The 17,113-nt window shown below is 57.3% G+C and overlaps 2 protein-coding genes and 1 long non-coding RNA gene across 3 annotated transcripts; 2 read left to right on the plus strand and 1 right to left on the minus strand.

The window, feature by feature from the left end:
• GNG8 (G protein subunit gamma 8) lies at positions 1-1,660 on the plus strand. The gene is made up of 3 exons (XM_077862818.1): positions 1-84; positions 1,182-1,284; positions 1,470-1,660. Exons 2-3 carry the CDS (start codon positions 1,201-1,203, stop codon positions 1,596-1,598), a joined length of 213 nt encoding a protein of 70 aa, XP_077718944.1. The 5' UTR covers positions 1-84; positions 1,182-1,200; the 3' UTR covers positions 1,599-1,660.
• Positions 1,661-2,721: 1,061 nt separating this feature from the next.
• LOC144292510 (uncharacterized) lies at positions 2,722-6,145 on the minus strand. The gene is made up of 3 exons (XR_013359897.1): positions 5,749-6,145; positions 3,403-3,974; positions 2,722-3,164 (listed from the first exon to the last, which is right to left on the minus strand). It is a non-coding gene; the product is annotated as an uncharacterized LOC144292510 (long non-coding RNA).
• Positions 6,146-8,365: 2,220 nt separating this feature from the next.
• On the plus strand, positions 8,366-12,661 carry PTGIR (prostaglandin I2 receptor). The gene is made up of 2 exons (XM_077847733.1): positions 8,366-9,409; positions 10,410-12,661. Exons 1-2 carry the CDS (start codon positions 8,642-8,644, stop codon positions 10,794-10,796), a joined length of 1,155 nt encoding a protein of 384 aa, XP_077703859.1. The 5' UTR covers positions 8,366-8,641; the 3' UTR covers positions 10,797-12,661.
• The last annotated feature ends 4,452 nt before the right edge of the window (positions 12,662-17,113 follow it).

The following is a 17,113-nucleotide window of genomic DNA, read 5'->3' on the forward strand; positions in this document are numbered from 1 at the left end:
GCGGGGCGGGCCTGGGAGCGGGGGACACCCAGACGCGGTCTCCCAGCCGCCACCTGCCCGCCAGCCCGGCCGGAGCTGCAACAGGTAGGAGGCTCGGGTCTCCCCACCGCGCAGTTAATCCCTCTGCCCCAGATTGCAGCCATGGTCTGTCCGCCTGGGAATGAATGAATGAGTGAGCGAATGAATGACTTTCTACTTCGCGTCTCCATCAGCCAGTCTCTGCCCCCGCCCCTCCACCTCCCTCTCCCTGTCCCCCCAGCCCTCCTCTCCTCTGTCCCCTATCCCCGCGGTGCCTCTCTCTGCCGCTCCGATCGTCCCTCTCTCCTTTCCCACCCCCTCACTCCATCCCTCCCGGACCCCCCACCTCCCCTTCTCTGTCCCCCCACCGTCCCCTCTGTGCCTCCGTCCCCCTGGATCACTCCATCCCTTTCTTTATGCCTCAATTTGTCCTCCCCTCCCTCTACTCCTTCCATTGCTTCATCCCTCCATCCTCCCTGCCGGTGTCCCCGGTCCTGGCTGGGTTACCCGCCCCCCACCCCCCAGCCCTCTCTCCGGCTGCTAATGAGCAGAGGAGCCTTTGAGGTGGCCAGGGCTGGGGTGGGGGAGCGCCCCGAGGGGGCCGGAGGGGGCAGCTGCTGCCAAGGCCCTAATGAGGCCCCCTCTGCGCCTTTCCCGCCGCGATCTTAATTCCTTGTTCTCCTCGGAGCCACCGCTAATTGGCCTGGGGAGGCCCCCCTCCTGGCTCCTGCTCGGTCCCCGGGGGGCCCAGGACACCTGGATCCTGATCCAGCACCTGTGGCCTCGTTGGGTCCCTCCCTCCACCTGCGGGGCGGCCTCGCATCCGTGCTTCCCTCCTGCCTCCCCTGGCCCCTCCTGTCCCTCCCTGCACCTGGCCCTGGGTACCCCATCCTAGGCACCCTCCACCCTCCGCTCTTACCCCTCTCCTCCCACACGTCCTGCTTTGGCCTGCCTCTGCCCCCCCACCCCCGTCTGTGCGTGTCTCTTCATTCCTCCTCCCCCCCCCTGTTTTCCTGTCCCTCCCTCCACCTCTGGGCACCCCCTCCGTACGCTCTGGCATCCCCAACCCCGTCGCGGGCCCCACTACCGCAGCCCCCCTCACCTGGGGCCCCAGGCTTGCCCGAGCCTAACGCTCTCAGCCCCCCACTCCCGCCGGCCTCTAGGCTCTTCCCACCCTTAGCCATGTCCAACAACATGGCCAAGATCGCGGAGGCCCGCAAGACGGTGGAACAGCTGAAGCTGGAGGTGAACCTCGACCGCATGAAGGTGCGGGGACGCGCTGGGGTGGAAGGCGGGGGCTCCGGGGCGGGGGACCGCACCCCGCGCTGCTGGGGGTGGGGCCCGCGGGATGATTCCTTTCCCAGCTGGGGTGGACCCGGGGGCGGGGCTCGGTGGGGGCGTGGTCGGGGCGGGGCCTCGGGCGAGGACGGACTCCGCGCGGGCGCCCGCAGGTGTCGCAGGCGGCGGCCGAGCTCCTGGCCTTCTGCGAGACGCACGCCAAAGACGACCCGCTGGTGACGCCGGTGCCGGCCGCAGAGAACCCCTTCCGCGACAAGCGCCTCTTTTGCGTCCTGCTCTGAGTCTTCCCGACAGCTTACCCTCCCGGGGCCAAAGTATGAATCCAATAAACGTGGTGACTGTGGTAGTGCCTGTGCTTTCTGGGAAACTGAGGCACGCCCGGAGCTTGGGGCATCGTGGGGGAACCTGTGTCCTTTCTCATCCCTTCTGAGTGTGTGTGTGTGTGTGTGTGTGTGTGTGGAGCGTGCTGGGAGGTGAGGGTGTGCAGGAGTGTGTAGGGTGTGCGGTGTGGATGCGGAGGGGGCGAGGGAGGGGAAATGAGCCCTCTGGGCTCCGACCTCCACTGAGCCCTCCACGATCTTGAATTTGTTTAATTATTCCAGTAGCTCCGCAGCTGGGCTGCTAGTATAGTATCCATTTTGCAAATGAGGAAACAGCCAAAGGAGTTCCCTTACTCCAAGCCACACAGCTAGGAGGGAATGGGGTGAAGACTGGCATCCAGCACTGGAACCCCGAAACCCCTGAACTAGCCTCTCTCCTCCCTTGGGTTGTCGATTTTTAGGAGCCTCTGTGCTCATCCCGCCTTTCTCACCCCCTGAATGACTCCACGCCCTGCCACAGGCTTGCTTACCTCTGTCCTTAGCACTGATCTCTGTTGTTCTGGTTGCTCTTGACCAGCCCCCTGCTGAGTGAAGCTGGGCACATAATTGTCACGGAGACAGCCCTGACCTTGCCCTCTTGGGGCTCAGTATCCAGTAGGAGAGACAGACCTATCCCCAGATAATGATGACACAGAGTGGGCTGGGCTGGGGTGTGGGAGTTCAGAGGATGCTCTTGACTCAGCCTAGGGGGTCAGGGAGGGCTTCCTGGAGGAGGGTACATCTGAGCTGGGACAGAATGGTAATAAAATTTGGGGACCAGGAGGAGAGAGAAATGTGGCTAGAGAGAGGAGACAGATTAATGTGCACCGTTCTTTCCTTCAATAGTAATTTCTTTGTTCTGGGGACACAGGGGTGACTGTGACAGCTCTGGCTCCTGCCCTATGTTTCTCACTTCACACATTGGTGCCCCGCAGGACATTTATAGCCTGCAGTTCTATTTATTTTATTTTGTCTTTTATTTATTTATTTTTTTGGGTTCTCTACTTTTGGCCTACATAATGTTTAAAAATATTCTTGACTTGGCTCCCAAATGGAAAAACAGGAGTACTTCATTTAAAAGTCTTTATTTGCAGCTTCTCCCAAATTGGAAGTTTGGGTGACCTCAAGCCCATCTATCCCTCTGGGTGACCATAGGCTGGGAGATGGGATCTGGGCTTTCTAGCTCACTAAAGTCTCCACCGTGCCCTATTGTCTCCTGGCTAAGAAGACTGGGTGCCAGTTGTTATTTATCATGGAGGTTGTGTCAGGGGCTTCTTACAGTGGAACGTGTAATGTTCTTGAATGTTTGTTGAAAATGAGATGCAGGGACGCCTGGGTGGCTATGTGGTTGAGCGTCTGCCTTTGGCTTGTGTCGTGATCCCAGGGTCCTGAGATCGAATCCCGCATCGGGCTCCCTGCATGGAGCCTGCTTCTCCCTCTGCCTACATCTCTGCCTCGCTGTGTCTCTCATAAATGAATGAATAGAATCTAAAAAAAAAAAAAAAAAAGAGAGAGAGAGAGAGGGAATGAGAGAGAGAGAGATGCAGACTGGGTGAGCTGTGGGTTTGGTCAATCATCTTACCTGGTTGGCTGGAGGGCCACCAAGTTAGAGACCCCCCTCCCATCTCCTCACCCCAAATTCCTCTTTCCTCCAAACTAAAACCTGTGCTCCCCAGCTTGGGGCTAGCAGGGGCTGGACCCCTGGATCTGGATGGAGCCGGCTCACTGGGCCATGTGTGCTTCTGGCGAGTGCTCCATTATTCACATTGGATTAGGGTCCCCTGGGCCCCAACTCTGAGCTTCCTGTTGGGTTGAGGCAGGAGCAGCTGTAATTACATCTCCCTCCTGCCTCCCACCCCTCTCAGCCGGCTCCAGCCTAGTTGCATCATGTCTGTGGGAGCCCCGGGGGAGACTGGGGACAGAGAGAGCCAAGGATGAGCTGGGGGGGCTGGGGAGGATGGATGCTGGGAGGGAAGTTGCCAGAGGATTCTGGAATTCTCAGACCCAGCATCCTTGCATCTTAGAACCTGAAATGCATAGGCATCAATCTAGAATTGCAGGACCTCAGAAGGCTGGAATTCTGGAGTCTTTCAGCTTTGTGGGGCCAGAATCCTGTTCTTTTTGTCCGGTGAGGATCCAGAGCTCTGCACTTCGAGAGTGTAAGGATTTCTTGAGCCTCAATTGTTGGGATGTCCTTTTAGCCCTGAAATCTTTGGGCTGTGTAGTGTAGATCCAACTTCCTTCACATTCCTGGTCTTGGGGGATGGAAGTCAGGAGAAGGAAGGGGACTGGCTGACCCTGTGTGGGGAAGGGAGGGTGGGCAGGAAGGAGGTCCACCTGGAGGAGGTTGGGCAGGGAGGTGGGGAAGGGCAGTGCTAGATGAGCTAGACAGGGCAGGTCCTGGGTGGCCAGCATCCATGCATGCAAACCTGGATAATCTTGTTAGTGGGTATGACTCTGTAGTGCACCAGCTTCTGGCTACCTGCTATTCCTTCCGGCCAGCCTCAGCTGTGAGGTCAGCTCTGGGGTCAGAGCCAGGCCAAGAGGCAAAGGGGTGACCGCCTGAGGAAGTGTTTGCTGCTAGCAGTCCCCTCGCAGCATCCCCAAATGCTGAGGGCCCGTTAGCTGGCCCTCCCATTCTGTCTTCCCTCTGGACCCCACCTGCTCCTAGCAGTGCTTGGCTCTGCCCAGGGGGCCTGGGGGAGGGGCAGCCCCCCCCCCCCCCCCCCGAGCCACAGCTATGACTATCACTTATTGGAGTCTTTCTGAAGCCCCACCTCGCTTAATTTTCAGATAACCCCCAAAAGGACTCTGTTTATCCCCATTTTACAGACATAGAATCAGGTACAGGAAAAAAAAAAAAAAGAATCAGGTACAGGGAAATGACATCACCTGGCCAGCTGGGGCTTGAGGTTGGAGTGGGCCAATGGATGAGTGTTGTGGGGGGCTGGAGGTGTTGGGGGGGCTGGAAGGACAGAAGTGAGGGTATCCTAGGTGACAAGCACAGGCCCAAAGGCAGGGGAGGGATGGCAGGGCCAAGCCCTTGTGAGCAGGGAAGAGAAGCAGAAAGGGAGGTAGGCAAGAGCCCATTTGGGGTTCAAGAAAGGGCGGTAGGCACCACAAAAATGGCCCCTGATTGAAGGCGTTGGCACCTGCCAATGAGGGACAGGTCAGGATGGATACACGGCAACTTCTTGCAGCAGCAGGAGGGCATGGGTGGACAGATAGGCTCAGCGGGTATGAGCTGCTGATGGGGTGTGTGCCTGTGTGTGTGTGTGTGTGTGTGTGTGTGTATGGGGAGGGGCCAGTGTGTGTGTACAAGGTGGGGCCAGCCTCTTCCCAGGGCAGGGTCAGGAGGATGGACAGCAGGGAGTCAGGAGAGGGTCGGGACCCGGGCAAAGTGAGGCCTTCGCTCAGCAGCACGTCAGATGTCAGATGCAGGCCCGGGCAGGCAGCTGGAGACGCAGGCCAGCCGGCGGGCGTGGGACAGACCCAGCGCTGCGGATGACTCAGCCGACGACCTGGCTGCCCAGGCTCCCGCCCTGACCTTCCTCTCCCATCGCTGTGACATGCCACTTGGGGACATGTCTCCATCGGATGGTGCCCTCCGAGCCCCTCTGTGCCCCTCGCCCCCGGCACACAGTAAGGGGGTGACAGTTTGTTGAACGAATAATAACGCCAACAGTATTTGAGGGCTTCCTGGAGGGCAGGCAGGGGGGCTTCTGTGTCTGATCCGCACACCACACCCCAGTACGGGCATGGCAGCCACTTGATGAAGGACATCAAGGCTGAGCTAGGAGAAGTCATTTTCTAGGGTCACACAGTGGGTGAGCGACTGGCAGGGGGCTGGAGGGGAGGTTCCGCTCTCTTCCCACGGCGCTGGGCAGCCTGTCCGCGAGTGGACACCCACGGGTAGACACAGCCATAAAGAAGCACATGAGCCCACAATAAACAGACATGCACAGACACACAAGATGCGTGAATAGACACAGATGTACAAACAGGCTGGAGAGCAAATAATGCCCACCTGCTGCCACAGTGCGCACGCACCCCCTCACGGTAACACGCTTACTTCTGGGGCGCCTGGGTGGCTCAGTCTGTTGGGCATCTGATCTTGGTTTTGGCTCACTCGGGTCACGATCCCGGGTTTTCACTCAGCCTCAGCAGGGAGTCTGCTTGTTCCTCTCCCTCTGCGCCTCCCCTGCCTCGAATAAACAAATACATAAATAAAAATAAAAAACAATGCTCTCTTCGGTGACACAGGTCCCACAATATCACAGAGACCCACACATGAAGTTCATACGTCAGCACAGCGCCTTGCGCACCAGTCCCCCAGGAGCCCATGTCCCTCTCCTCCCAGGTATGGGCTGGCTGCTTCTATCATCTCTGAGCTGTCCTCCCTCTTCTGCCCCAGTCCCTGGTCCTTCTGAGGACACCTGAGTCCTGTCCAAGCAGTGGGAAAGGAGGAAGACTGATGCCCCCACCCGGAACAATTCCTCTCCCAACTTCTGCCACCCTGGAGGCCACCCCCTCATAGGCCAGCTGGGGCAACCTCTCAACCCAAGGCACCTGAAGGAAGAGGAACCCTTTCTGGCCCTGGCTGTGGGTGTGGCCACAGCTGGGCAGGATGACAGGGTTCTCAGAAAGTGGGGTGAAGGGTGTGGGTCACTGACCCAGCCCCAGGGACCTCCCATTATTGTGCCTTCTGCGGAGCCTACAGCTGAAGCCAGGGTTGCAAGGGCTCCCGGCTCCCAGTGGCATAGGTGGGCAAACTGAGGCCTGGAAGGGGGGCAGGATGCCTAAGGCCACACTGGGCCTGGGAGCAGAGTGGACTTCCTGAATGCTCAACAGTCAGTCCCTGGTGGGGACAGGAAGCCTGAGTGGGGGGGCTAGCAAGAGGAAGGAGGCTCCAGGAACCAGAGCTATCCCACCCACCCACCCCACCCTACAACTCCCCTGATGCTGCCACAGGACATAAGCCCGCCAGGCATCATCCTTCATTAATATGATATAACTTCCTGAGTTCCCTCTGGCCTGAGTTCCCTCTGCAGCCTGGGGACTGCAGAGCAGGGCGGTGGGGGAACCACTCAGCCAGGAGGCCTGAGACCCACGCGGCTGCAGGCACCTCTCTAAGCTCCCGGGATGGCTGGAGCTGAGGCCGGAAGCTGGGGATGCCAGCTGAGCTTGGGTGATAGGGAGAGGGGGGAAGGGGTGAGGGAGTTGTGGTCACCGAGGGGCATGGGTCCAGAGAGGGGAAGTCTGCAGCTACCCAGTGTTGTCCAGCCCTTGGGACAGGGAACATGATACAACATGTGGCCATGGATGGCCCAGGAGGCCGGGAGTACCCCATTGTACAGATGAAGAAACTGAGGCACACTAGCTTCTCATTCTCACCCAGGAGGCCGGGAGTACCCCATTGTACAGAGGAAGAAACTGAGGCACACTAGCTTCTCATTCTCACCCAGGTTGTCGTGCCACAAAGATGGGGGGGCACGGGGACTCGAGTCAAATGAGTGAGCCCCGGAGTTTGTAATTTCTCTGCTTAAACTGCCTCCCTCAAAAATAAGAGGTGGCTGAGAGGGCATCTGGCCCTTATGGGTGAAGGGAGGCTGTATGGAAAGCCACTGACTCAGTGGGAACCAGGGCTGGTGACCGCTGTGCCGGCAGCTGGGACGTGTGGGCTGACCGCACTGGCCCCCAGGGTGGTGGCCGGGGGTGTGTCTGGGGAGGTGTGGGAGAGATGGATGTGACAGCGATCTTAGAGTCTTGAACTGCTGTCCGTGGCCAAAATATTATTCCTGGAAGTCAAGGTCTTCAGAGCTTGGCCTGGGGCCTGGGACTGTCGGAGTGAGAAGCAGGAGGGTGGGAGGGCAGTCCCCTTTGATGCTCTTGGAAGTCCTGGGGCCTGTCCACAACAGACTCTTGGACACCAAGTCCATCCTCCCTGGAATCTCTCCTCCCAACGCTCCCACTGGGTGGATGGGCTTGCACACAAGGACAGGCATTTTTTCCCTCTAGCTTGGCCACCTCCTGCCCCAGCCTTCTGGAAGGACTGAATTGTGTTGGGGGGAACAGAAATCTCAGTAGTGCTTGTAAAACACTCCATCCGGGAGGAATTTCCTGGTCATTTCTCAATCCCTGGGCAATGTCCTAACCCCGGGGCCTGGAGCCCGGAATAGATCTCACAGGCCATCCCCAGACAGCTTCTCGGACTGGTCAGCCGTGCCCCTCAGGTCTCATCCTGGTGTGCTCCAGAGCGGGATGACTCAGTGATCCCCATGTGGGGCCACTGGGAGAGACCTACATGTGGGGAAGTGGCAGGTGGCTCAGGGATGGGACTGTGAGAGGAAGCAGGGAGGGGAGGCAGAGGCGAGACTGGGCTGCACTGGGCTGGGGAGCTGGAGGGAGTGAGCAGGCCAGGGAAGTGGGGAGGGAGCCCCGGGGGAGGGGGGCAGCTCTGGAGCTGGCAGGGGGAGGGAAGGCGGGGCAGCCGGAGGAAATGAAAAAGCCGGGGCGAGCAGGCTAGATGAGAAGGAGGGAGGGCGGGGGAGGGAAGGAGGCTGAGAGGCTGACACAGCGCGGAGAGCAGCTTGGCCAGCAGAGCGGAGAGCAGGGGACAGAGCAGGGGACGGGACAGAAGGCAGAGGTGCGGTGAGGAGGGGGTGGAGGGGTGCTGGGGAGTGAGAGGGCAAGGCAGAGGGGGAGACGGGGTGGACAAGGAGGGGAGAAGTGCAGAACTAGGGAACTAGGGCGAGGGAAGGACGAAGGAGAGAGGGAGAGAGGGAGAGAGAGGAGACAGACAGCCGGACAGCAGGCCGGAGAACTGGAGGGGGTGTGACCATGGGGAGGGCGGTGGGCGTCTGAGTGGGCCTCAGGGGCAGCCCGGCTCCCACCCCCCGCTCGCCCCCCCCCCCCCGGGGCCCCTCTAGTCCAGCAGGCACCCCACCCGGAGGCAGGGGGTGCGGATGGCGGACTCTTGCAGGAACCTGACCTACGTGCGGGACTCGGTAGGCCCGGCCACCAGCACCCTGATGTTCGTGGCGGGCGTGGTGGGCAACGGGCTGGCACTGGGCATCCTGGGGGCGCGGCGCCGGTCACGCCCCTCGGCCTTCGCCGTGCTGGTCACCGGGCTGGCGGTCACCGACCTGCTGGGCACTTGCTTCCTGAGCCCGGCCGTGTTCGTGGCCTACGCCCGCAACAGCTCGCTGCTGGGCCTGGCCCGGGGCCGGCCCGCCTTGTGCGACGCCTTCGCCTTCGCCATGACCTTCTTCGGCCTGGCCTCCACGCTCATCCTCTTTGCCATGGCCGTGGAGCGCTGCCTGGCGCTCAGCCACCCCTACCTGTACGCCCAGCTGGACGGGCCGCGCTGCGCCCGCCTGGCCCTGCCTGCCGTCTACGCCTTCTGCACCCTCTTCTGCTCGCTGCCCCTGCTGGGCCTGGGCCAGCACCAGCAGTACTGCCCGGGCAGCTGGTGCTTCATCCGCATGCGCGCCGCCGAGCCGGCCGCCTGCGCCTTCTCGCTGGCCTACGCCAGCCTCGTGGCCCTGCTGGTGGCCGCCATCGTCCTGTGCAACAGCTCCGTCACCCTGAGCCTCTGCCGCATGTACCGCCAGCAGAGGCGCCACCAGGGTTCGCTGGTCCCGGGCCCCCGGGCAGGAGAGGACGAGGTGGACCATCTGATCCTGCTGGCCCTCATGACGGGCATCATGGCCGTGTGCTCCCTGCCGCTCACGGTGAGTCCCCTGCGGCTGCGGCGGGTGGGGGCCGCGCCTATGTCCCGGATGGGGACGTCGAGGCCTGAAGAGGTCAGAGGCTCTGTCCACCATCAGACAGTCCCCGACTTTCTGGGCAAGTCTCTCCCCATTTGCTTCTGGACCATTTGACTCCTCCTGACCCCTGGGTCTCCCCACCTTTTCTACCTCTCGCTACCCCAGCGACACGCCCCAGCCTTCCCCTACCCCTGTAACCATGATAAGATCCACCATTCATTGAGCGCTTGTTGTGTGTCCACCCTCTGCCCTGCGGTTTTACAAATTCTCTCTCACGTGATCTTTAAATGACCTTAGGCACCCATTCTGCAAGCACCAGCAAGGAATGGAACGAAGTTCCTGTCCTGTCGCTATTTTCACAGATGAAGGGTGATGGGTCTTACTGAGCCAGGTCTGGTCCAAAGGCTTCTCTGGCTCTGGAGTCTGATTTCCCCATCACTTCCCACCCCAGCCCCACCCCGCCTCTGCCTGGGACTCGCCTGGCCTTGCCCCTTGCCTGCAGAGCTCCTGCCTGCCTCCCAGGAACTGGAGTGGGTTGGTCGCCTGGTCCCCGGTACTGTGGCACCTACCTGGTCATCCCCACCCCCAACCCCCGCCCTGTATTTTGGGCCTCAGCTTCTCTTTTTGTAAAATGCAAGGGCTGCTCCTCAAAGCTTTGGGGGGCATTAGAGATGACTCACAGACTGGAAATGTGGAGAGACACCCAGCCGTAGCCCCAGGACTTACCCACATGACCTCTGCTCCATCCCTCCAGGCTGGTGGTTTCCTGGGGCTTTCTCTCCCTCTGCTCCCCGGACGCATCTCTTACTTTTCATCTCATCTTTATTTCCTTCCCCTTTTGAACGGGACCCTCCCTCATTCCTGCCAGTAGTCAAGTGCAAGGAGGGGAGCGAGGGTTGGGGTGTATGTGGGGTGGGGGCAGAGGACTCAAGGGAACCCCTGGATATGCCCACCCTGCCCCCAGATCCGAGGCTTCACGCAGGCCATCTCCCCGGACAGCAGTGAGATGGGGGACCTCCTTGCCTTCCGATTCAACGCCTTCAACCCCATCCTGGACCCCTGGGTCTTCATCCTCTTCCGCAAGGCTGTCTTCCAGAAGCTCCGGCTCTGGCTCTGCTGCCCGGGCCCCAGGCCTACCCTCGGTGACTCGCAGACAACCCTCTCCAGGCTTGCCTCGGGCAGGAAGGACTCAAGGCCTCCCGCTGCTCTCGGGGGGACGGAGGGGAGCTGGGTACCTTTGTCAGTCTGGGGCGAGGGGCAGGGGGCACCCTTGCCCCAGGCACAGCGATCGGTCAGCACTGTGGGAGCATCATCCAAGGTGGGGTCTGCAGCAGCCTGCTCCCTCTGCTGACATCGGCTGCCCATCATCTCCTGTCCTGTCTTCTGGGTGCAGGAGCCAGATGCTCAGGGGCATGGCTGGTGGAGGACGAACGGAGATGAGTCCCGGAGTCCTTGCCTGCCAGGATCTTTACCCCCTGAATGAGGGGCCAGGGGGCGATCAGCTGCTATTTCCTTATTTCTCCTCTTTCAGGACAGGCTCTGGGAGAAGAGGGCGGGACAGAGGGAACGTTTATCCTGGATCCCAAAAAGAACGGTTCTCTCAAAATAACCAGGGCCCCGGCCGGCCCAGTCTGGCCCTCGCTTGCCCATCCATCTCACTGTCTAAATATTTAGAAGGCAGAAAAGTTCCCAGAAGCTTCTGTGCACTCAGGTCTGCTCTAGTCCGGGTTCTGGCTCTGACCCGCACTCATTCAGGGTGCCTGGCTGCCTACCCCAAGCCCCCAGGGGACAGCCCTGACCTCTCCCAGGCCACTCCGAAAGTGGCCTCCTGGGAGCCAGAGATTCTTGGACAAGCTCCCTGACTCCCTTCACTTCTGATTTCCCATCAGACTTGGAAGCCCTGGCCCCCCAGGGGGAGGGCAGATGAAGGAGAGACTGCTACGTTGTAGGTGGCACTGCTGGACATGTGCCGGGGAATCTGCATAGCTCGGTGGGCGGCAAGATGTGGACCGTGGGGACCCAGGTGTGGGGGGAGATGGAGTGGCCGCGTCCAGGCCTCCCAAAGGCATGGAAGTTACGGATCCCAGGGACCACCTGGGAACACAGCCCTAAGTCCTGAGCCTGTCCCTGGATGAGTAGCTGTCGCTTGGTTACAAAGCCTGACCTCAACCACCTATGTTGTCCGAGCCCTCACAAAAATTTCATTTATTTATTCAACAGCTGGTAGGCACTGACTCTGCAGGTGCTGGAGACACAGACCAGTCTCTGCCCCACCCTCCTGGACTCCGCAGAGGTGATTTCCAGCCTTGGGGACTCTGGGTGCCATCCTCTGCCCTCAGAGAGGCCTAGGATTAGCAGTGCTCTGAGAGTGAGCTGACTGGCAGGAAAGGAAGTGGTGTTTAGGGGATACGGGAAAGCCCATCCTCTCCACCCCCAGCCCCACCTAGTTCCCCTTCACACTTGCTCTAGGGTTAAAAGCACGGGATCCAGTGTTAAAAGGGTAAATGTACACCCTGGAACAGGCAGGGTAGGGAGGCCTCTGTAGAGATGACAGCAGCTAACATCAGTGAGTCCTCCGCCCTGCTCGTATGGAGACTTTCCACAGAAACTAGAATCAAGGTCCAGAGAGGGTAATCGCCAGCCCTCAGTCACACAGCAGTCTGTAGGTGAAGCTGAACGTTCTGTCTCCAGAAGCCTGCTCACTTGTTTGGCTAGTGGCTTTGGCTCTTTGTGCCTTGGCTTCCTTTTGTGCAGAGTGGCGATCATAATCTAGAATTCAGTTTATAGGGTTGTGTGGGGTTATTAACTGATTCCCTCTGATAAGCAGCTGAGTAGAGGGCCTGCCTGGAATAAATATCACAAGAAATGTTACTGTTACTGCCATCCTGTCTTTGCTATTGTTATCTGTGGCTAGCTGGGCGAAGGTGGGCTGGAGAAAAAAAAGCGACATTTTGCTACCTTGTTTTTTCAACCACTATGATCAAATCATATTACAGCACAAGAGGGTGTCTGGGAGAGTCAAAAATAGTCAAGATGATTGAGTTAGTTGGTACTGGTTTCCTTTTGGGGTAATACAAATGTTCTGGAACTCGATAGTGCTCAGTGTTGTATCACATTATGGATATACTAAATATCTCTGAATTATACACGTTTAAATGGTTAATTTTATGTTATGGGTATTTTGCCACAATAAAAAAATATGTAACCCTAAAAAAATTTAAGGGTGTTTAGAATTTTTTTGACATTTTTGACATTTATGACTCTTGCCAGGGTGACATATTGGTTGAATTTAGTAATAAAAAATAAGCTGACCTGTACAAAAAACAAACAGGGCAAGTGGAGTCTGGCCTTTGTCAGCAAACCTGGCCCGGCCTCAGTGGGAATCCATCCAGAGGGACTCTCCCCCAGCCCCAAGGGTAGTGGAAAAGGATGGGTGGGCGGAGGGATCCCAGAGGGACCTTTTGGGTGGGAGGCATGAGAAAGGGAGCCTGCCTGCCTGTCCAGGCAGGACCCCCAAGGGGGCGCTCTCCTCCGCCATTTGTGCTATCCCAGCAAGTGGGTCAGTCTGTCTATCTTGCCTCTTAGGGCTCGCTAAATTATGGCAGCACAGGGCTGGGCATTCCAGCCCACCCCATCCAAGCCTGGGGTGGGTGCTATTATCATTCCCATTTTGCAGATTTGGATGAAGGGGAAGTGAGGATTCAGTATGGAAGCTTGCTCTTTCTTCCTTTCTTTCTTTTCTTTCCTTCTTTCTTTCTTTCTTTTTAAAATTTTTATTTTATTTATTCATAGAGACAGACAGAGAGAGAGAGAGAGAGGGAGGGAGAGGCAGAGACACAGGCAGAGGGAGAAGCAGGCTCCATGCAGGGAGCCTGATGTGGGACTCGATCCAGGGCCTCCAGGATCACGCCCTGGGCTGAAGGAGGTGCTAAACCGCTGCGCCACTGGGGCTGCCCTTTTTCTTTTTTCTTTCTTTCTTTCTTTTCTTTCTTTCCTTCTTTCTTTCTTTCTTTCTTTCTTTCTTTCTTTCTTTCTTTCTTTCTTTCTTTCTTTTCTTTCTTTCTTTCTTTCTTTCTTTCTTTCTTTCTTTCTTTCTTCTTTCTTTCTTCTTTCTTTCTTCTTTTTCTTTCCTTCCTTCAAGATTTTTATTTATTTATTTGAGGGAGAGAGAGCAAGCAAGTACAGAGGGAGAGGAAGAAGCTGACTCTCCACTGAGCAGGGAGCCCGATGTGGGGCTGGATCCCAGGACCCTGGGATCATGACCTGGGTCGAAGGCAGATGCTTAACCCACTGAGCCACTCAGAGGCGCCCCACAAGCTGGTTTTCCGCTGGCTGTGACCCACCAGGCCTGACATCTCAAGAATCCGTCCACCCTCTGCATCCCGCTGTATCATCGCAGACTCTCACCACCTCTGGCCTGGATGTGTACACTATCTTCCAGGTCAGAGGCTCTCAAGCGTTTCCTGCCCCATCTATCTGCCTGCAGCCCCTCCGGGAGGATTTAGAAACTCCTCTCCTAGCTGGTGTCCTGACCCCTGACTGTCTTCCCTGCTCGCTTCCGGAGCCTGATCCAAGTGGTCACTCCCCTGCTTGCCAAACTGGGAGCTGCCCCACCGCCTGGAGGCCGAGGCCAGCTCCCTCGCTCTCTGCTCAGCCACAGCAGACAGCCGAGGGCTCTCTCAGGGCCTGTGCATGACCTGTCGGGCTTCCACCTCTTTGGTCATTGAGCCCATCCCTCTTGGAGCAGTGTTTCCCCTTCTTTTGTCAAAAGCGTGCCCTAGCTTTTCAGGTCCCACTTAAACTATTCCTTCTCCTTTAGTTTTCCTTTTTTTAAATTTATTTATTTATTTGTTATTTATGATAGTAGGCAGAGGGAGAAGCAGGCTCCATGCACCGGGAGCCCGACGTGGGATTCGATCCCGGGTCTCCAGGACCGCGCCCCGGGCCAAAGGCAGGCGCCAAACCGCTGCGCCACCCAGGGATCCCTAGTTTTCCTTTAAAGATTATATTTTTAGGTAATTGCTATGCCCAACGTGGGGCTCGAACTCACAACCCTGAGATCAAGGCGCCTGACCCACTGATTGAGCCAGCTGGGTGCCCCTATTCCTTCTCCTTAAAGACTTATTCACTTATCTCAGGCACTTTGGAGCTCCATGGTGGTGCTCCCTGCAGCCTGCCCTGGCACAGACATTTGCTCACTCAGCAGGCTCTTATTGACGCTGGGGACATGGCGGTGACACACACAGCCCTGGCCCTGCTCTCCTGGGTTTCACAGTCCAGAATGGGCAGAGCTGAGAGGGGACACCTGAAAGGGGAGAGCTTCTTGGAGAAGGGGATGGCTGAGCTGGACCTGAGGACGGAGGGGTGCTCCCGTGTGCTCACAGTTCTGCCTCCGGCCTCTTAGCCTCTTGTTCATTTCATTAACTCCACAGAGTCCCTGGAATCTGCTCGGGGCCCTGGGCTGCTCTGTGCCTGCTGGGGATACAGCGGTGATTGACACTGCCTTGGCCCTATCTCACTCACATTCCAACGGGATGACAACTTAATAATCACAGAACTAAATATTCCAGTAAGCAGAAAAAAAGACAGATTTGTGAGCCAGGATGAGCGCTGAGAGAGCATAGCCCAGGGGGCCTGCCCGGTGTGGCGGAGCATCAGGAAGCCCCTGTTCATTCATAACTTCATTCTATTCATTTTGGACTTCCTAGAACTGGGCCTGGCCCACAGATGGGACTCCAGCACGGGCACACACACACACACACACACACACACTCTCTCTCTCTCTCTGTGTCTCTGGCGCATTCCCAGGAGTGGCAGCTCTCCGGGCCTTCTGTACTCATTGCCCCACCTGCTGGCCACACTGGGAGTGGCATTTAGAAGTGGTCCCTACTCTGGGGAAAGTGAGGGGCCCTGGGTGTGCACCTCCCGCTGTGCCCCTGGGCTAGTCACCCGCTAAGGAGAGGTGTGAGCTGGTCTATTGGACCCGAGAGCCAGAACTGGATGTGATTCCCACTCTCAGCCTCCTGCCCTGGGCTGGAGTCAGCCCTCTCAGGGCCTGCCCCATGTCCATTAAAAGCTCAGAGTGCCATCTATGCATCTTTGATTAATAAAGAACGGGAAAGAGAAGTCATGATTATTTAATAAAGCAGCCTATCTGGGAGTAAAAGTCTTTCAAAACATAGGGCCCAAGGGGGGGAAATAATGATAGGCGGTAGAGCAGTGCAGGCAATGTGAGGCAGCAGTTGAAAGCATGGGTGTTTGGGATCCAAATGATCTGGGGTTTTGAGACTCAGCTCAGCCACTTCCAAGAAGTGTGGTGCAAGAGGCTTTATTTGCCCGGGGCTTCCAGTTCTTTAGTGTCAGATCTTGATCATTACTCCATGCCTATGAGCACCCTCCATGGGGGTTGCATCCTGTTAGGATTCAATCTGGCCTGCATGCCAGTCAAATGCAGTAGGTCTAGAAAGTGGTTGGCACAAGCCTCCAAAGTGGGTATTTTTATGATCTTCCTCTAACAGTGTCATTATTATTCCCCATTTTGCAGACGGGCAAACTGAGGCCCAAAGAAGTAAAGTCACCACCCCAAGGTCAAAGTAGGAAGTGGCAGAAGCAGACCTTGAAGTTTAGGGAGTGCACAGACTCGCTGGAGCAAGTGCTCACATTGGGCTTGGAGCCCAATTCTGTGGGTCACCGAGACTTGTTTCTCTCAACTGTGAGACTAGAATTTTCCACAGGTGTCCTGGCAGCCAGGAGGGCAGCTCCCATCTTATACTTTACCACTGTGACCCCAGACTCAGCCTAGGCTTCCTGCTGGCTCTGGCTTGCCTGAAGTCAGTTTTAAAATTACTATTTAAAAAATAAAATAAAATAAAAAAATAAAAGGACTATTTAGGAGCACCTGGGGGGCTCAGTGGTTGAGCGTCTGCCTTTGGCTCAGGTCATAATCCCAGGGTTCTGGGATCGAGTACCGCATCAAACTCCCTGCATGGAGCCTGCTTCTCTCTCTGCCTATGTCTCCGCCTCTCTCTCCGTGTCTCTCATGAATAAATAAAATCTTAAAAAAAAAAATACAACTACTCTGAAGGCAGGAAGCTGAGAGCATGGGTTGACTTGGGTTCAAACTCCAGCTCTGCCATTTGAGGCTTGCCTCAATAGCCTTGGAATAATCTCTTCACTCTTCCAGGCCTCTGTTTCCTAGTCTGGATTCACGCCTCCAGCCCAAATGGTTTCCTGCAGGATTCCCCCAGATGGAGGCAGAGCTGAGAAGAGAGTCTGCGGAGTAAATAGCCGGCACTTGCTGGACCCCAGGCCTAGTTCCTGTGGGCTCCCTCAGGCCTCAGCTAGCCCCGGTGCTACCACTCCCATTTTATGGACAGGGTCATCTGCCTGAGGTCACGGAGGCAGCCAGGCATGCCAGGCCCACAGCTCTCGTCCCTACGCTCTACTTCTGCTATACCAACTGAGAGGTGAGCCACAATCAGCTGGCAGAAAAAGGGGACAGAGGAGCTGGGGTTCCGGAAAAATGGTCTGCTGCTCCGGACTTCCCCACCCACAGAACTGGACTCAGCAACTGGCCCACACCAGGAAGATCCAGCCTGGGCCTAGGTCTCCACCTCAAGGAAGAGCCCTGGGGATGGGCTTCTCAGCCCTTCTAAGGCCAGGTGAAGA

The sequence above is a fragment of the Canis aureus genome, chromosome 1 (genome assembly GCF_053574225.1).
Source record: "Canis aureus isolate CA01 chromosome 1, VMU_Caureus_v.1.0, whole genome shotgun sequence".
In the NCBI taxonomy this organism is placed as follows: domain Eukaryota; kingdom Metazoa; phylum Chordata; class Mammalia; order Carnivora; family Canidae; genus Canis; species Canis aureus.